The sequence below is a fragment of the Sturnira hondurensis genome, unplaced genomic scaffold (assembly GCF_014824575.4).
Source record: "Sturnira hondurensis isolate 20B ecotype Veracruz unplaced genomic scaffold, ASM1482457v3 Scaffold0024152, whole genome shotgun sequence".
NCBI lineage: Eukaryota > Metazoa > Chordata > Mammalia > Chiroptera > Phyllostomidae > Sturnira > Sturnira hondurensis.
Genome location: NW_028096783.1, coordinates 2504775 through 2522610, shown reverse-complemented (window position 1 = coordinate 2522610; position 17836 = coordinate 2504775). Strand labels below are relative to the sequence as shown.

At 46.0% G+C, this 17836-nt stretch overlaps 1 protein-coding gene across 2 annotated transcripts in view; it reads right to left on the bottom strand.

The window, feature by feature from the left end:
- OPCML (opioid binding protein/cell adhesion molecule like) overlaps positions 1-17836 on the bottom strand; it is a 1111876-nt gene that overhangs the window by 480074 nt on the left and 613966 nt on the right. Inside the window, exon 2 of one of the 2 annotated variants that reach the window (XM_037038227.1) lies at positions 12382-12466. In XM_037038227.1, the coding sequence (XP_036894122.1) occupies positions 12382-12466 (85 nt within the window). Of the gene's footprint in view, positions 1-12381; positions 13675-17836 lie in introns of those variants that run through there. The other variant, XM_037038226.1, reaches the window with a different exon arrangement.

Genomic DNA, 17836 nt, shown 5'->3' with positions numbered 1-17836 from the left:
AAAGTCCCTGAATAGCTAAAGCAATCCTGAAAACAAAGAACAAAGCCAGGTCACACTCTCTGATTTCACTTTATGCTACAAAGCTACCGTAATCAAAACAGTCTGGCATAGGAGGTAAAACAGATACACAGACTGATGAAACAGAACTGAAAGCCCAGAAATAAATACACATATATACGGGCAATTAACTTTCAACAAACAAGCCAAAATCAGACAATGGAGAAAGAAAAGCCTCTTCAATAAATGATGTTGAGAAAACAGGAAAACCACTTTAAAAGAATAAATTTAGACTGCTATTTGACACCATACACAGAATTTAACTCAAAATAAATGGAAGGCTTAAATATAAGAGCTGAAATAACAAATTACACAAAGAAAAACATAGATACTCAACTTATAGACCTTGGCCTTCAAGAGGATTTTCTGAACTTGACCCTGATGACAAGAGAAGTAAAAGCAAAAATATATGAATAGGACTTCATCAAACTAAAAGGCTTCACCATAGCAAAATAAACCATCAACAAAATAAAAAGGCAATAACTGAATGGAAGAAAATATATTCAAAAATGCCTTTCATAGCGGGCTAATACCCAACTCATATAAGTCAACAACAAAAACAACAAGAAAACAAACAATCCAACTAAAAAATAAGTAGAGGACCTGAACAGATACTTTTCCCAAGAAGACATACAAACAGCCAACAGATATGTAACAAAGTGCTCAACTTCACTAGATACAACAGAAACGCAAATCAAAACCACAGCGAGATACCACATCACATGTCAGAATGTCTATTGTCAATAAGACAAGAAATTACAAGTTTTAGAGAGAATGTGCCAAAAAAGGAACCCTCACTGTTTTGAGGAACACACATGTTCCTCAAAAAAATTAAAAACTGAGCTACTATATGACCCAGCCATCCCCCTCTGGGTACTTACCTGAAATACTTGAGAACATACTCATATATTTGTAAAGATACAGGTATCCCATGCTCACTGCAGTAGTTTCACAGTAACCAAGACATGAGAAAGAACAACTTAAGTGTCCTCCAATGGATGACTGGATAAAGATGCGGCACATGTATACAATGGGATACTATTCAGCCATAGGAAAGGATAAAATACATGGAGGGATTTGGAAAGTTACCACGCTAAGTGAAATAAGTCAGATGGAAGAGGACAAGAACCATATGACTTCACTCATAAGTGTGCTACAAAACAGTAAGCAACAAATAAATAAAACTAACAAACTCGTAGACACAGACGATGGAATAACAGTTACTGGAGGGGAGAAGGGCTGGGGGAAGGATGAAGAGTGTAAAAGGGTTGAATATACGGTGGCAGAGAATGACTAGACTTTAAGTGGTGGGCACACAATACAATATACAGATGATGTATTACAGAATTATGCATTTGAAACTTACATAATTTCATGAACCAATGTCACCCCAATACATTTAATTAAGTAAAAATAACTGTAGGCAAGGATATGAAGAAATTACAACCTTCATGCATTGCTGGCGCAAATGTAAAACGATGCAGCCGCTATGGAAAATGGTCTAATGATTACTCAGAAAAAGGAAACAGAGTCGCCATAGGATCCACTGCTGAGTGTATACAAAAGAATTGAAAGCAGAACTTGAATAGATATTTGAATACCCTTGTTCATAGCAGCATTATTCGCAATGACCAGAAGGTGAAAGCAACACAAGCTTTTATCAACACATGACCGTATAAACAAAACATGTTCTGCACATACAAAGGAACATTACTGAGTCCCAGGAAGGAGAGAGAGCCTGGCACGTGCTCTATCTAACACTGATGAACTTTGAAGACATTATGCCAAGTGAAGTGAGTCAGCCACAAAAGGACAAATACTGGAGAATACCACTTATATGTGGTTCTTGGAATAGTGAAATTCACAAAGACAGAAAGTAGCACAGTGTTTGCCAGAGGCAGTGAGGAGCAGAGTCTGGGACTCGGGTCTAATGAGGACAGAGATTCAGTTTGGAAAGATGAAAAGAGTTCTGGAGATGAATGATAGTGATTGTTTCACATAATGTGAGTGCATTTAATGTCACAGAACTGTACCCTTAAAGTGGTTAAAATACTACATTTCATGATATGGATATTTTACCACAATACAAAAGGGCATGGGGGAACTTTGAGGGTGAAAAACATGGTCTGTACCTTGTGGAGTGGTGGTTACATGGATGAATACAAATGTTCAAGTTTGTCAAAGTGAATGCTTAATATGATGCATTTTAATTTAGGTTAATGTTCTTCCCCCTCCTCCCTTATTCTCTCTCTCTCCTTTCCTCCTCTACTTCCTGATCTCTGGACCATTTGTTATGCTAATACATTCACTGGATGTGACTGCTTAAAGAGGATAGTCTAAGATTAATTGAACTTCATAATTTCCACTCTTGCCTACAACAGTGGGCAGTCAAAAGCTGCTTGTTTAAATTGTAAACTCAATAACTTATATTTAAAACAAATAATGCTAATGTTTATTGTGAGCTTGCTACATGTCAGAACTTAATATAAGCTCTTAGAAACTTAATGCCACATATTCCTCCCCCAAGAACTCAGTGAAGTGGGTATATAGCCCCTATGTTTTAAAATCAGAATATTGAGACAGAGAAATGTAGTCACTTGTCCAACCTCGTCCTGCCAGTTAATACCAGAGCTGGGATTTGAAGTGAGCTTTTTTGACTGCAAAGTCTCAGCCTGTTAGCCTCTTGATAGAGGTTAAATTTTATCCCATATATCACTAAGCACCCATTATTTAGGCAATTATAAAATAGAACATGTAATCAAGAATATCCTGTAACTGTCCCCACTGCCCAGGTATATCAGGACACAACCTGCTGAGACATATTCAGGGACGTCACAGTGAGAGCTTATCACAGAAGCAGTGCATTTCTGACAGATGGCCGAGGAAATGGGTCTGTAAATCCCTTCATTCAGACACACCCTCTGCAACATTAGGAGTCACCACATTTGCTTTTCCATCCTCAGAAGTTTGCAGGTATACTTACAGAACGTGCCATTCTCCTCTACTGTGTGACCTTGATAAAAAGTGGGGAGGCAGGCATAGCTCCCTTGCAACTGCTCAGAATCTCCTGGCTTTAAGAATATTGTAAAATTCACTAATAAGCAAGAGAAGAGAACCAGTTAAATATCAACTACCTAGGGAAAGATCATTATCTCAGCTAATACCGAAAGGCCGGAATCTCTGGTTGTAATCTCAGAGATTGCCCAATTGCTTCCAAATAGGAGACTATCTTCCCTGGAAAAAGTGCATAAGCAGTGTGTGTATGGGGTTGGGGAGACAGAGTCAGAGATAAGGGGTAAGCACGCATCTTCTCCACAAGCTTGAAGCTCCTCCTACATGTTAGGTGCTATATTCAGCACTGGTGACACACACGGGAACAGAGGACATTACTATAGCTGGCAAAAAAAAAAAAACGTGAAAGGAGCAAAAACAACAATGGGAAGAGGAAGAGTTGTACAGATGGCAGAGAAAGCACAGCACAATACAAAGTTGAACACTATTATTTCCTCTTACACAAAACACATGACAGTTGACTAAGTATCTCAACATGAGCAAGGCCACTCCAATGAAACACCTGACCGAGTCAGGCCCCTGTGTAACAGTTGCCGGCTCCTCCTTTTATCCATCACAGAAGTTCCGAACAGAAAGCAAGAGACCCTATGCTGGCATCGACTGCCATGAATCCCAGTCAAGGGGAACAGATATCCAGCATGGCCTCAGAGAAGCAAGTGTGACCTGGGCTAGACCTCACATCAGCTGGTGTTCAAAAAGGACATTTGGGTGGCAAACAGTAAACACTGGCATGTCAGTGAACCGCTAGGCTGGGAGGACTGGGGTCAAGGGCGGACCAAGTCTGTTGGAGAAGAGGTCTTGGCAGGACAAGGCAGTACTCCTGATCAGGGCTTATGGCAGGTGCCACAGAAAGTAATAAGAATTGGTCTAGAGTTCAACAACAAGAAGGGGACTTGCAGCTGTGGGACAAGTGGGAACCAAGGGTCAGAAAGGGCCACATCCTAGTGGTAAGTCCATACCTGAGCCTTGAATTGCTCTTTGCCTTGTCTTAAAGTGGGCGCTGGACACTGCATGTGGGTTCCTGTGACCTGGACAGTCTAAGTCGTGACAAGGTAAATGTACTGGAAGTGTGCTTGGATAACTCAAAGAGTAGCTTAAACCTAGAGCCTTCAGCTTCGGGAAGAAGACATTCACACAACAGACCACACAATGCGGTCATTGTTGTCTATTCCTTCATTCCTTCCTTCCTTCCTCCCTTCCTTCTTTCCTTCATTTGACAATTAAGTAAGTACACTTTGGACTATTTTTTTCTCACATTGTACATTCTTTCCCCATCTCTTCAGTTCCTTTGCTTTTCCTTCAACTCTTAGCTGACATCTTGGGAAAATTTCTCTTCTTCTCACATCTTTTCATTTTTGTCTTTCATTTCCTTTAACTATCTTCCTTTTTTCATTCATATTTATGAGCATAACCCCAATTATCTGAGAAGAAGTAAATGTGTACTTGAATCAAATAAAATGAGAGCTAAGCATCTTAAAATTAAATTTGGCACAACAAAAATACAAACTCCAAAACTTTTGAAAGTATGCAGAAGTATCTTTAAGAAAATGTTTCCGTATTATCTTCCTCTAATTATGCCTACTTTTCTTCAGGATTCCTGATAAATAGAAAATTATCATATTCATTTTTTTCTCTTTTGAGTAATTACTTCTTCTACAACGATGCTGTTTTCTATTATTCTTCATGGCTAGCATGTAGCATTTTGGGTAATTGTGAGTTAAATTACCTCCTGTGGGCTAGCCAGAAAACTTAGCAATCACTTAAAACAGTCTTTGTTCTTATTATGCAATGGAAACGTAGTTAATTGAGATACCATAAATCCTGAGGCTCACTGAAAATATTTAATATTCAAAACTAATTTTGAAACATGTCCTTGATCAGCACTTTTATGGGAAGCCAGGTCAAGTCCGTCAGCATCTCTTTGATTTAAGCAAAATGTACCATGTGTAGGAAAGAGGAGGCCAAAAGGGGCCCCTCGGTTTCCCCTAGGGAACGGAGGGAATGAATCCACACAGGTGGGTAGAGGATCTGATTTCACGGCCTCAGTGATTTACACTAAACTATGGCTATAAGGATGGGGAGAGGGGATTGTAAAATGACATGTATTTTAGGACTGAAAAAAGAACTTCCCCCTTCATTCCCCACTCCATAGTGACCACTCATCTCCTCACAGTTCTCTTGGAAATGCTATAGTACCAGCGCTCTGGGCAGCGAATTGCTGGCTCACTTCATGTTGGTTTTTGCTTGGTCCTTCCAGACGCAGTGTGTGCTGTGGGGGTCCTGTAACAGGAGGGGGCAGCCTCAGGACGGGTGCGAAGCTCAGAGCGCTGCCGCTTGTCCTGAGCACGCAGGACCCTCCCACGGCCGCTGCTTTGTGCACCATTTGCAGCAAGCATTTCCCCAGCCCAGGAAGACAGAGCAGCACTGATGCCTGAGCAGGTGAGTCGGATGAAACACCAGGAAACAAAGGAGGCCGCCAAAGGCAGGCAGCCCTCAACCAATACGCGGATTTCCTGACCTTTGGTCAAACATAGGTCCTGAGAATAAAAAGGAGGCTTTCAGATTTTCTGCTTGCAGCACGTGGAAACTTTCTCTGTTCCCTACATCTGGGAGGAGATGGTATAAAACTAAAAAGAAGTAAATAGGTCTTCTCGGAGCAAATGCAGACTCGGACACAAAATAACAGTGATCAAAGGCAAGTGACCTAGGTCTTCTAAACCACAATCTCCTGGGCTGCTATGGGGAGGGGGGTCATAATATTCTGAAAATGACATAAAGCAGTAAGTAGCTGGTCTGTCCTCTGACACAGAGTAAACCACAGATAACAGAGTTTGTTTGCTCTAAAAGGGACCCCTCCCTCGCACATTTTGTTAAAGGGTCTGTGGTAAGACCCTGCAGGAAGAGACACAGGCCAAACCCCTCCCTTCCCTAAGCTTCTCCACCAAGGACAAGCCACACAGACTGAACCTGGTCAAGTGCTGGACGACACAGACATCACGGCTTCAATTTTTGCTTAAAAAAAAAAAAGATACGCCAGGGCACAAGAAGCTCCGCTAAGGTGTCATTCACTGGGAGGTGGAAGGGGACGGAGAAGGCAGCCCCCCACCCCCCCACCCCAGTCTCAACCCTCCCTCCATGCAAACTCTCCCTCTCAGTTAACTAAACCCCACGCTGGCAAAAGCAGATTCCCGCGGGGAAAGCCATAACGAAGAAACCAACACGAAGTAATGTGATGCTGTCTTGTCTGGATTTTTAAAACATCAACAGAGTCTACCACTTTCTTCCTAACTGAACAGGCACTGTGATTTCTGTCAGCCCTACAGATGTCTTGGACCATAATTCCCCCTCTTATCCCGCTGCTTCCTGTTAATAAGTAATTTAAACGCTCCTCCCTTGGGAAGGTCAAAGAAGACCCACGTGGCTCCTCCTCCCGGCATCTCAGCCTGGACCCCAGCGGACCTGAACGCCAGGCTGGCCAGTACTGCTCTCCTCCAAGGCTCCCTCAGAGCCTGCTGCACAGGAAGCGTGGGAAGCAGGCCAAGGGCACAGTCCCTTTTTAGATGCTGAATGGAAGGGAAATGAGGACGATAACTAAATCGAACCCAAGGGCCAAATTTAGTTAAAGGCCAAAAACATGAACAAAAGGCTTAGGTAAGAGCTTCTGAGTTTTCCAGAGCAATCAGGAAGCCAGGGAGCCAGTATCTTGAAGGCTCTACAACTTCATCTCACATCCTCTGCCTTGGCCTGTGGTGCGTAGCACGTGGCACGTGCAAGGGGAGGTGGATTCCTACCTCCCCGGTCAGAGATGTTGGAAAGGGTCCAAGTTTACCAGGCCCCCTGAATCTCTCAGCCACACCCCAGGCCTCACACACCTGACACAACAGCTGGGCAGCCCGTCTGCCCCTACTACCTTCTTGCCCTGTGTCTCTTCTAAAGTGCAGAGCCAGGCAAATCTCCATGAAGACAGCTTTGCTTCCAAACACACTATTCTACCACTGCCAAGAAGATGCCTCTCAACTCTGCTGCCCTGCTCAGTGTCTTGCCTTCAGGGATAGTGAAGCCTTTTGCTTGGTTTCAGATCAGATTGCAACCAGTGGTGGATTCGACTGTCCCCTCTGGCAAATGATTTAAGCAGGATCCAAACATCCCACAGGCCTCCAAGGTCTCTTGGAGATGCTGTGCTTGTGTGTCCCAGCATCATATTTTGAGGAGAATAAAACCCTTCATATGAAAGCACTTCATTGCTGCAGAGATAATACATTATAAGGGATGGAGTCCAGTTCGGATGGATTAAAGCACTAAACCAACACTGATTATTTTAATCCTTAGCATCCACCACAATGTCTGTACTCAGGACACAAGATATGGCTCTGAACCGCCAGGAGCTCACCCTCTAACCCTAACCACACACAAATGGCAGGTCCACAGTGTGTGTCTGTTAGAACAGAGACCTGCAGCAAGTGTCTTTGGAATTCAGGTAAGGCAGGATGCACAGTGGAACTGGGATGAGACACACATTACGTTTCAAAGGTGTGGGTGTGAGAGGCTCTGCTGGAAGGAGCAAAGGTAGAGCAGATGAAACCGGAAAGCACTGAGAGTACTACAGGTTGTCACTGAGGAGTTCTGTGTAGCACCTGTGACAACTTGCACATCTCTGCTGCTTCACAGTTCACAGAAAAAAATGTCATATACTTCATCGCTCTTGATGTCATAGGCTGGGCAGATATTCCTGTGTGTATGTAATTGACTTGAAGCACTCAAAACCATGTAGTGAGTGAGAGAGTAAGAATCAAACCAGGTATTCAGGCCTCTGAGCCTAGTGCTCTTTCTGCAGTGCGCAGGCAGCCCATGGGGGGTGAGGCACATGCAGGCACGGATGGAGGAGACACTTACGAGGGGGTAGGGGGGGCATGGGAGACCAGCTTTGTTCAGATGCCCCAGGGCAGGAAAAGTTGTTAGAGCAGTGGGTCTCAACTCTGGCTTCACGTTAAAAATATTGGAAGAGAGCCCTGGCTGGTGTAGCTCAGTGGACTGAGCGTGGGCCTGCAAACCACATGATCACAGTTCGATTCCCAGTCAGGGCACATGCCCGGGTTGCAGGCCTGTTCCCAGCAGGGGACACACGAGAGGCAACAATACATTGATATTTCTCTCCCTCTCTCCTTCCCTTCCCCTCTAAAGATAAATAAATAAAAATTTAAAAAATATATATTGGAAGAGATTTGCAAAATGCCTATACCTTTTCCTGCCTCCAGGGACTTTGATTCCTCAGGCTGGAAACCTGGCACTGAAGTTTCTAAAAAGCATCCCAGTTAATGCCAGCCAGGGTGCAGCCAGCCAGGTCAGTGCCACCACCCAGGAGCCTCCATGGGCATGTCATGCTTCAGCGTTTTTGTGTCTTCATCTTCCCAGACCAAGAGACCAAGAGGCCTTTGTACTTCTCCATGTCCTGATTCAGCTACGACAACTTTGATGCTAATGTGCAAAAGCATGCACTTGTTTTAAATGGCCTGTTGGCTACTCTGAATTTTCTAAGAAGGCAAAAGCTGCTGGTGATAAGTGCAAAGAGTAGAGAAACACCCAGGCAAGCCCCAGAAAGCTTCTCTTGGGAGCCTGACGGCATTGGCAAGACCCTGCTGTTTAGATTATTGCTCGGTAGTAGCTAACTCTCAAGCACTCGGTTCCAAAAGGATTAGCTCAGAACTCCCACCGAAAATTCAGGGACATTTTAGAAGAGTTATTAAGCCTAATCCCAGATCAGTAAGCATGGATCAGCAAAACTGATTATTCTGCCATGTAAAAAATTTAAAAAAAAACACAAAACTATGTTCGTGGGGACTTTTCCCATTTATTGGAACAGTTACAGCAACAGCCCTCACCTCACTCCTACCTCCCCTGCTCAAAGATTCATGATGTGATTGATCCTGGCAAGAAACTACAGCAAACTGAGAGGAGGCCGATGCAGGTAAAGAGCACAACCGGCCATCAACCACGCCGCTGCTGTGGCTTTCTCAACACAAGCTGACCACGCTGAGCAACCTAGGTTCCCTTCCTTCCATGGGCACCAATTCAGACACAGGGCTTCTACAGACTTGTCATCTCTGATCTACTGGAAAGGCACAGAACATTTTTAACCCAACAGCAGATAATTGAAATGAAATCATTCCGGCCAAAAGGGCCCATTTGTAATAATGAATTCAAATCAGATTCATAGAAGCTATAATTCAGACACAGTGAATACCACCATCATTTCCATATCCTCTCTCTTCCAAGAAGGCAAAATAACTCAATATTCAAATAATTACTTTTACTTTTGCCCTTTGAAGTAATGATGGGAAAGATAATATTGCCTCACTTACATTAAATGAGCTTCATCCACGTTCTGAACTTCAGTCGTCTTTGCCACATCACTTCCTCACATCCTTCAATGCCACCAAAGACCCATCACACAAAAACTGGTACCTCCAAGGAAGGAAATAATCCTTCTCTAAGCCAGGCAATTTCTTCTTGGAAAAGTCGAAGAAGGACCCCACTCTCCCCATTCCTTTGCTTTTCCTACTCAATCTTTGGTCTCCAACGTGACTTCCTTCACTATTTAGACACAGGCTTAGACTACTTTGGTCCACAGCAGTCACATTTGAGAAGAATTCCTGTGGCTGGTGGACACTGGAATCATTCAATTTTTTTCTATACATTCTGAAGATTTGATGCATTTGGAACAGTACGTTTCCAAACACTGACTTCCCAGTGGGACATCCGTAAGAAGACTAAAGAATGACCACACTTAAAAATGACATTTTTTTAAAAACATGGCATGTTTACTTGGGAGTTGAAGCTATGGACTTCCAGAAACTGGAAGCATGAACTCTAACTCTGGCAAGTAAATTTTTCTTTGAGATGGGAACGCAGCTGTTCACCAATAACCCAGGGGAGCATGGAAAAGAAAAGAAGAGAAATACTGAGACCCTCAGAAGTCTGTAGGAGATATTTATGTTGTTTTAAGAAACATGTGGAAGTAGTGAAATCAAAACTTAAAATATCAGGGAATAATAAAAATTAAGTGATGAAGGCAAAAAAGGAGAAAGCAAATTATTATTCTCCATTATTTTGGCTATTGGCAAAAGCATTTAAAATGGAGATATATGATAAAAATGAAGGAAGAATGTAATAAAAGAGAAGAATCCAAGAGGTAAATAGGGAATATAAAGAGATTAAAATATGAACAGTGTACTGAATTTCTCTATTTCACAGCAAATTATACAAAAATAAAATGCAAAATCAACATAAGACATGTGCTTACTTTTAAAAAAATAAAGCATGCAATCAGGTAAAATAAGTTATACTCAAGCATGTGCTCTTTTTCCCCCTCTAACCAAAGCACAAAAAGCAACTATTCAGCTTTTCCTTTTTTTCACTCCCGTTTTCATTACCAAGCCCAGCTGCTAAACATTAGAACTGAAGATCATGAAAACAGGCCAGCAGCTAAAATAAATAAATAAATAAATAAATAAATAAATAAATGGAAGTTGGCCCTCTGCTGGCGGAGCTGTCTCATTGCATCCTGGAAAGCAGAAAGCTCAAGTTTTTATTTTTGGTTTAACTTTTAGGGGCAGCAAGAGGCCAGAGGATGTGGGGACATTCAGTACTGAGGTCTTATTCAATGCTGAGCCTCTCTGTCCCCAGTAGAAGATTAAAAGATCAAGAGAGATGTGCGGCAGCACCAACACCTCTTCACACTTGGTAACATTCACTGGCATTTCCTTGGTGGATGTGCACCAGTGCTACTCTGAGCCTGAGCACGACTCATATCTCTGAGCCAACTCGTGTGCTGCAAATGCACATCCAGCAAGTTATGTCATGGGAGGGGACTCCAAAACTTCTTTGAGGCAATGAAATAGGCACATTACAGTCTACTCTGAGACAGGCTGAAGGATGGCACATGACCGGGAGTGTTTCTCTCCTGCTATCAAGGGAAGCAGGTCTGGCTCTATCCTTTTTCCCTCCTTCTCTGTGTGGGGCCCCTGAGCACCAGCAGCCAAGGTTCTGAGACTTATTACCTAGCTCAAAAGCAGAGTTAGCTGAGAGCCACCCTGAGTGACAAGAATCCAACCTTAGCCCTTGGGTGCAGGAAAAAATAGCTGGTGTCTCAAGATGCCTTTCTCCCCTTTTGCAGGGAGAAGCTTGTCTAGCTGTGGAGAGAGTTTAACAGGGGAGCCAGGGGGAGAACGGGAAGGATATCCCACCCTCCTCCACTCCTTAGAGAAGCCAGGCTCTTTGGCTGCAAAATCTGGGACAGAATGTTTTATTTTCACTATAACCGTCAAAGTCATAGACAGGGCAAACACATTCACCCTGTGTACATTGTGAGCCAGAGTTAAGCTGGGACATCCCTGAATCTGTCTCCTAGGACCAGAACTGCCTCATTAAAGGGATAAAAGATGATATCTGCTGAGCTGGTGGAAAGTTGTGGCTGCATTTTTATTAAAGTCTCCGCTGTAGCAGGTCTGGTCCCCAAAGGTTCATATTCTGAGACTCTCCACCCCTCTGCACGGAGAATGTAAGTGATTCTCTGTAACTCATTAAGGTAAAACAAAAAGCGCTCCTATTGTGCTTTTTGCACAGGAGTGATGTCCTTGCATAAAAGCTACATGTTTCCTCTCCTTGGCCTAAGTCTGCAAAGATAAACGTGCCCTCGTAATTTACAATCAGGGGCCCAGGAACGCCAGGCAGGGTTGACATGGATGGCTGTGTCTTGAGCAGGCTCACAAAGGGGCATGGCCCAGCACTTGCAATTCCAGGGCCTGGAATTTTGGTCTGGGATCTCTAAGCCCATTCTGAGTACTTTCCTGCCTCATCACATACCTTCTGGCATGTGAGACAGCCACAGAGGCACCGAGCAGTCTGAGACTAACTCCCGGTGTTTCCACTCCAGAGCTCTCCTGCTCCCACCCCGGTGCCAGGGCAAGAGTGGATGTAGCCATGTCACAGACTCGGCTACAGTGGAGTCCTGAGTACAGACATCAGTGTTGTTCTCTTGTAAGATCCTGGACCAGAGAAGCTGGAGCAAATGGCAAACCTGTCCAGGAGAATGGGTGTAAGCTGCCACAGAATGCAAGAGGCCGTTGAGCCTGCAACGACCCTCTCACTTACCCTTCCCCACCCCCACCTCCCTGCTTTCGGTTCTCTGGCTCGCTCTTACCCACATAATCACATTCCAGGGGCTCAGCCCCCCACTGGAGTACAGTTCCCTACCTGAGGGTGGCGCTCTCCCCCTGCCGGACTGTCACGTTGTCCATAGCTTTGGGGAAGGTGGCATCTCCGCTGCGCACGGGCACTCCTGTGGGTACAAGGAACAGCAGCCTGAGAGACACGACCACGAGGCACTTCCAGGGCAGGAACAGGTACCCACAGACCCCCATCCTCGACAGCCACTACTTCCCAGAACGCCGTCAGCAGCACGGTCCTCGTCCCCGCCCCGCACAGCGGCGGGTCTCAGGAAGTGGTTTGGGAAGAGGAAGGGATGGAGCAAGCCAGAAGCAGAAACGAGTCCAGGCTCTCCGGAGCCTAATGATTCTTCCTCAAATCTTGCCTCAGCTTTCCAGCCTGGCAGAACCAGATGCCCCTCCTGCATCCAAAAAAGAGCTTTCTTGACGCTCCCCGGGGAGGAGGGAGGCAGCGGGAAGGGAGAGAGAAGGAAGGTGCAGGATGAAGGTCACAGATTGCTCTTTCTCTCTCTCTCTTCGAGATGCTACTTTAGAAGTCAGTTGGGCACGTTCTGCAGAGGGCTCTCACCAAAAGTTTATAACCCAAAGAAGCCAAGCAAGTGTCTCTGACATAAAGGAGATTTCATAAAATGCTGCTGCCTCACAGAGAGGAGAACACGTTTTATTAGCTCACACATGTGTATGGATATATTTATAAACAGCCCAAGTCTCGAATCTGGAACCCAGAGGCGGTAAAAAGTTCCACCGCGGGCGCAGGAGGCCGGCTCGGCGATAGGATCCTCCGCACCGTGGATGTTCGCCAAGGCAGCCTCGGCGGCTACTGGCAGCCACGGGGCCCGCGCTGCCAGTCCGCCCAGCGCCGCCCGGCGCAGACTCGGGGCGCAGGGGAGCTGGGCGGACTGCGCCCCCGCCTCCTCCGGGGACGCGGCGCGGGAAGCGGGGACGCGCGGGGACGCGCGACGCCACGATCAGCGGCGGCCCCGGGGCTCCACGTTGCCTTCCTCCCGGGAGCAGCCCCGACGCGCACCGGCCGAGACCACCGGGGTTGTCATGGCAGCAGCTCCGTCGCTGACCGCCAATTTCTCCGGTGCCCGCGCGGCGAGGGCGGGCGGGCGGGCGTGAGGCGCCGCTGGGCGTGCAGCAGGGGCGCGGGCAGGCGTCCACCTTAACCCACGCGGTGCCGCGCCCACGCGGGCTGGGAGCGGAGCAGCGGCTCAGCTCTCCTCAACCGCGGAGAGGGCTTGAGAATGCTGCGCCCTCTCGGTGGCTTCCCAGCAGGCTGCTGGGCGGGGAGGTGTAGAGAGGCTGGAAGTCGGAGTGCTGGGGAAAGCGCCAAACTGGGGACTGATTCTCGCACCTTCCCTCCCCGGAGGCTCGGGCAGAAGTTGCCAAACTCCACCTCGAGGAGCTGACTACGTTTCCCAAGACAGGGGGCCCGAAAAGGTGTGCAAGTCCACCACACGGGCCGCCCCTTCTCCACCCGTCCGAGATGAAGTCCCACGGCGAACTGTCAGGGGCTTTTGCCCGCGATGGAACCCTTTCTGCTCCGGTGACTCATTTGGGAAGTGCCGGAGGCCCTGGACTTGCCCCACATCTCAGACTGGACACTCTGCTTCTTCTCACCGCACAACACGCAAAATAGTCCCTACCTTATCCCATGCCTATTACTCAAGTACCTTTTTTTTTTTTTTAAAGCGAGAGCTGGAGGAAAACACAGAGATCCTAAAAAGTACTTTTAGGACTGATGATGGCACTATGGTCACAGCATGGCTTGGTGCCAGAATTGGGAGGGGACTCAGGGATAGGGCTGTTCTTCTGGGCCAGCTTGTCATTTCTTTTGGGACGCACGTCTGTCCTTAGTATCTGAGTTTCTCTGGGATTCAGGTTAATGTCTTTTCGTTTATAACTGGAGAACCCAGGCCTCTCAAAAGGTTTTCTTCCGCTCGCTCCTGCAGAAGCCACCCCTTCCTGCCTCATCACTTCGCAGTGCTATGATAGTTTAATGGCTGCGATGTGCATTTGCTTTACTGTACTCTTTCTCAAATCCTTTGTTAAATTTAAATCAGACCAGGTACTGGATAATTATTACCCTGGAGTTTAATTCAAAAATCAGTTTTAAACTGTTAACGTTTACTACTTCTCGCTGAAGGGTACAATGGCGTGCCATGGGCTCTCAGTTAGGAGGGGCCGAGCACAAACAAGCATTGCCCATTCTCCTTTGCAAAGTGGTAGCCTGCATACAGTTTTCAGTCTAAAGTGTTTTGTTAGCATTTCATACCTCAGGAAGAAAGAATACTTGCCACTAGTCATGCCACCTGCGTGCCATATGTTTTCATGTAGTGAAAACACAATCAGCTCCTTTCCAGGTAGCAGAGACTGACACAAGCTGAAGTGGGGTAGCGCACTGCTGCTCCAGCTTCAAGGCTGCAGGGCCCAGAGGGGCCTGGCTCAGCTCGCACCGCTGCTCCCAGAGCCGCCAAACCACTGCTTGGGTCTTGATGACACCCGTTTTTCCTTACTATTCGAGTGGCCCCGGGTTTTCTGTGCACGTATTGCACCTGGTCGTCTACAGTCTGAGGTATGTTTGTCAATTATGCCAGACCGGAAAGGCTTTTGCAGCGCGTTGACCCTCAACCGAGAGGTTGAGGCTGCGCTTACAATTTCCTTCAGCTGCAGAGTTTGCATCTTGCACACTGCGGGGGGCGGGGGGTGGTGGTAGCACTAGGGGCAGGTCAGGCTTCCAGACAAGTCACACAGCTCCTGCCACTTGCCTGTGCAGTGCTCTGGCGACATTCCCTACTCGTGCACCTGTTGGTCTAGTGTTTCTCAGAAGATGCAAATAGGCGCAGTTGCTGAATACTAAACCGGCTCACAAAGGCTTGCTGTTCATGGAAAGAGTTGTTGGGGACTAAACCAAAGAAGAACGGAGCATGAGACTCTCTCACAGACAGACTCTATCTCCATGGAGAGACAGCAGAGCAGGGAAGGAAGAGAACAGAGCCAGAAACAGGTGAAAGGGAGGGCTGATATACTGTGTTTTTCAGACTATAAAACACCCTTTTTCCCCAGATTTGGAAGAGAAATGGGGGTGTGTCTTATAGTCTGAACGTAGCTTACCTGGCTCACTGTGGGGGGTGGTGACCTATCTTATTTATGTTATTAAATATTTTAGCACACTTTTTGCTTCAAAAATTTTTCCCTATTTTCCTCCTCTAAAACCTAGAGGTTTTATGATCTGGTGCATCTTACAGTCTGAAAAATTCGGTAATCCTAATAAAATGTAATATACCCTACTCTGGAGGAAGGAATGAACCTAGTATCTTTCTTTCCCTCAGGGCTAGCTCCTCCTACCTATCCATATCTAGAATCCTAGACATCCAGGCTGTACCTATTCTCTGCAGTAAGTGTGTGTCCAGGGTCTACATCTGTGAGTGAAAAAATGGGCTGAACTCAAGGGCTAGTAAAGTAGAGACACAACTGCAGAAGTCTCACCTTTATGTTAACCTATGTCAGTCTGCAGGTCTGTGGGGGAGATTTCGTTCATCTGTGAGGCATCGTGAAGGACCAGTCCACTCACTTATAGACTAGAAAGCCAAACGAATTAAAATGGAAGAGAGAAAGGGGGTGAGGATCATAAGGAACAGAGTAGTTTATGTCGGCAGTTTTTACGAAATGCTTAGCTGAGTCCTACAGTAGGGAGACCCCGAGTTAAACCCTTCTTGGACATATAACAACATATATGAAGACAAATTACGTGGGGACAAACTGAAGTCCTGACTGAGAGTGTGGTTCTGAAGTTGGCTCATCTCTTCAGACTGACCGGTCAGCCCCTCGGCTGTGTGTGTGATGCATTAGACTGTCTGTTTCACCTGTCTCAGGTGGGAGGGGGTCTTGAAATGTCTTCAAGCTTTCATTTTAAGGCATGGTAAGATGACAGACATAGGGACAATGTTTCTGGAAAAGAGTTTATTACATAGCATTCCTCAGGGAAGGGGCCCTTTGCACCAGGCAGGGCCACTGGGGAAGTGCCAGGGTGAGCCAGGAGACAGAAGGAGCAGGAGAAAGCAAGGCCCAGAGTCTGCCTTCTGGCTTTCACACTAAGGAAGGGGTGAGGCGGTGTAGACTAACTTGAGCAAACTTGTGAGCGGAGTGCTGGGAGATCTGCAGCTTCTCTAGGGGTGTACAGATGCTCTCTGGTTGTCCAGCTCCCAGCCCTGGAGTGAGTTGAAGCAGGGGATGTATTGGTGTGGCATGTGACAGACAGTTGGGGAAAAGAAGGGGTTGGGAACATTGGTTGGTTTGCATATGAACGGGGTGCAGAAGGCAGGTTGTTCACTACCTCTAGGAATTAGCTAACCTTGGGAGGGGCAGTCTCTCCACAACTCGGAGAGATTACAAGGTATCCAAGCATCATAGAATACAGAAAATAGAAGACATGATTAATACAGGGCAATAATTAATGAGGTAATACAAGCAACACATCACCAAAGTACTTGACACATTCAATGTTTTCAGTAATCATAAATCAGGATTAGACAGCATAACTCCCACTTTTCTTTGGTAACAAATTGTGATATGCGAAAACATTTCAATAAAAGGATGTAAGTGCTCCATCTGAATCCAACTAGAGCTTTGATCCAGACGGATAGACATCTTGATATTCAAGACAATTTGTAATACAAAACACAGCACAGGATGCAGTGCAATGACTTTGGGAAACTTAACGCTGAGAGGTGGCATAATGTAACTGGTAGGGTTTTGAAATATCATTCTGGCCGTTGTATAGAGTATTCATTGCACATGAATGGAGCAGAAGGAAGAAGTACAAGAGGGAAATAATGGTGATGGAGAAAAGCCGAGGTGTGTGGCATGTTTTGGAAATACCATCATGTTTAGGACTGCCTGAGAGTTTGGATGTGGGGGTTAAGGACAAGGAAGGGATTGCGAATGATTGCTAAGTTTAGTTGGCAACTGGGTGGTACAATGTCCTGTGCTGGGGTGACTCCAGAAGGAGTGTGTTCAGAGAGGCAGGGGTTGACAGAGTGACTTAAAAGCTTGGCAAGGCAGCCAAGTGGAGTTGTCAAGTATGGCGGAGGGAGAAAGGAGCCTGAAGCTTGTAGTGAGGACTGAAGATAACACTAATGTCTCATCGAAAACCTGCTTTGAAGCTTACGGTTTAAAAAAAGCCCAACGTTCTTTGTGCTGTGTGTGTGTGTGTGTGTGTGTGTGTGTTGGGGGCCCTGCTCTCCATGGAAACTGTGCCCCAAATCTAGAGAGCCCACTGCCTTTGTGAGTAAAAACAGGCTGCCCTCATCTTCAGCCTCAGGACCTAAGCTATCCAGCTGCTCTCAGCTATCACTCAGTGTGTTTTCTTTGCTTGGTCACGTCTCAGTTCTCGAGAGCAGATTCTAAGACTGTTTGTGGATGAGGTGATGAAGTTATTGGTATGTTTTGTGCTGCACACTTACCATTAATGTGATTCA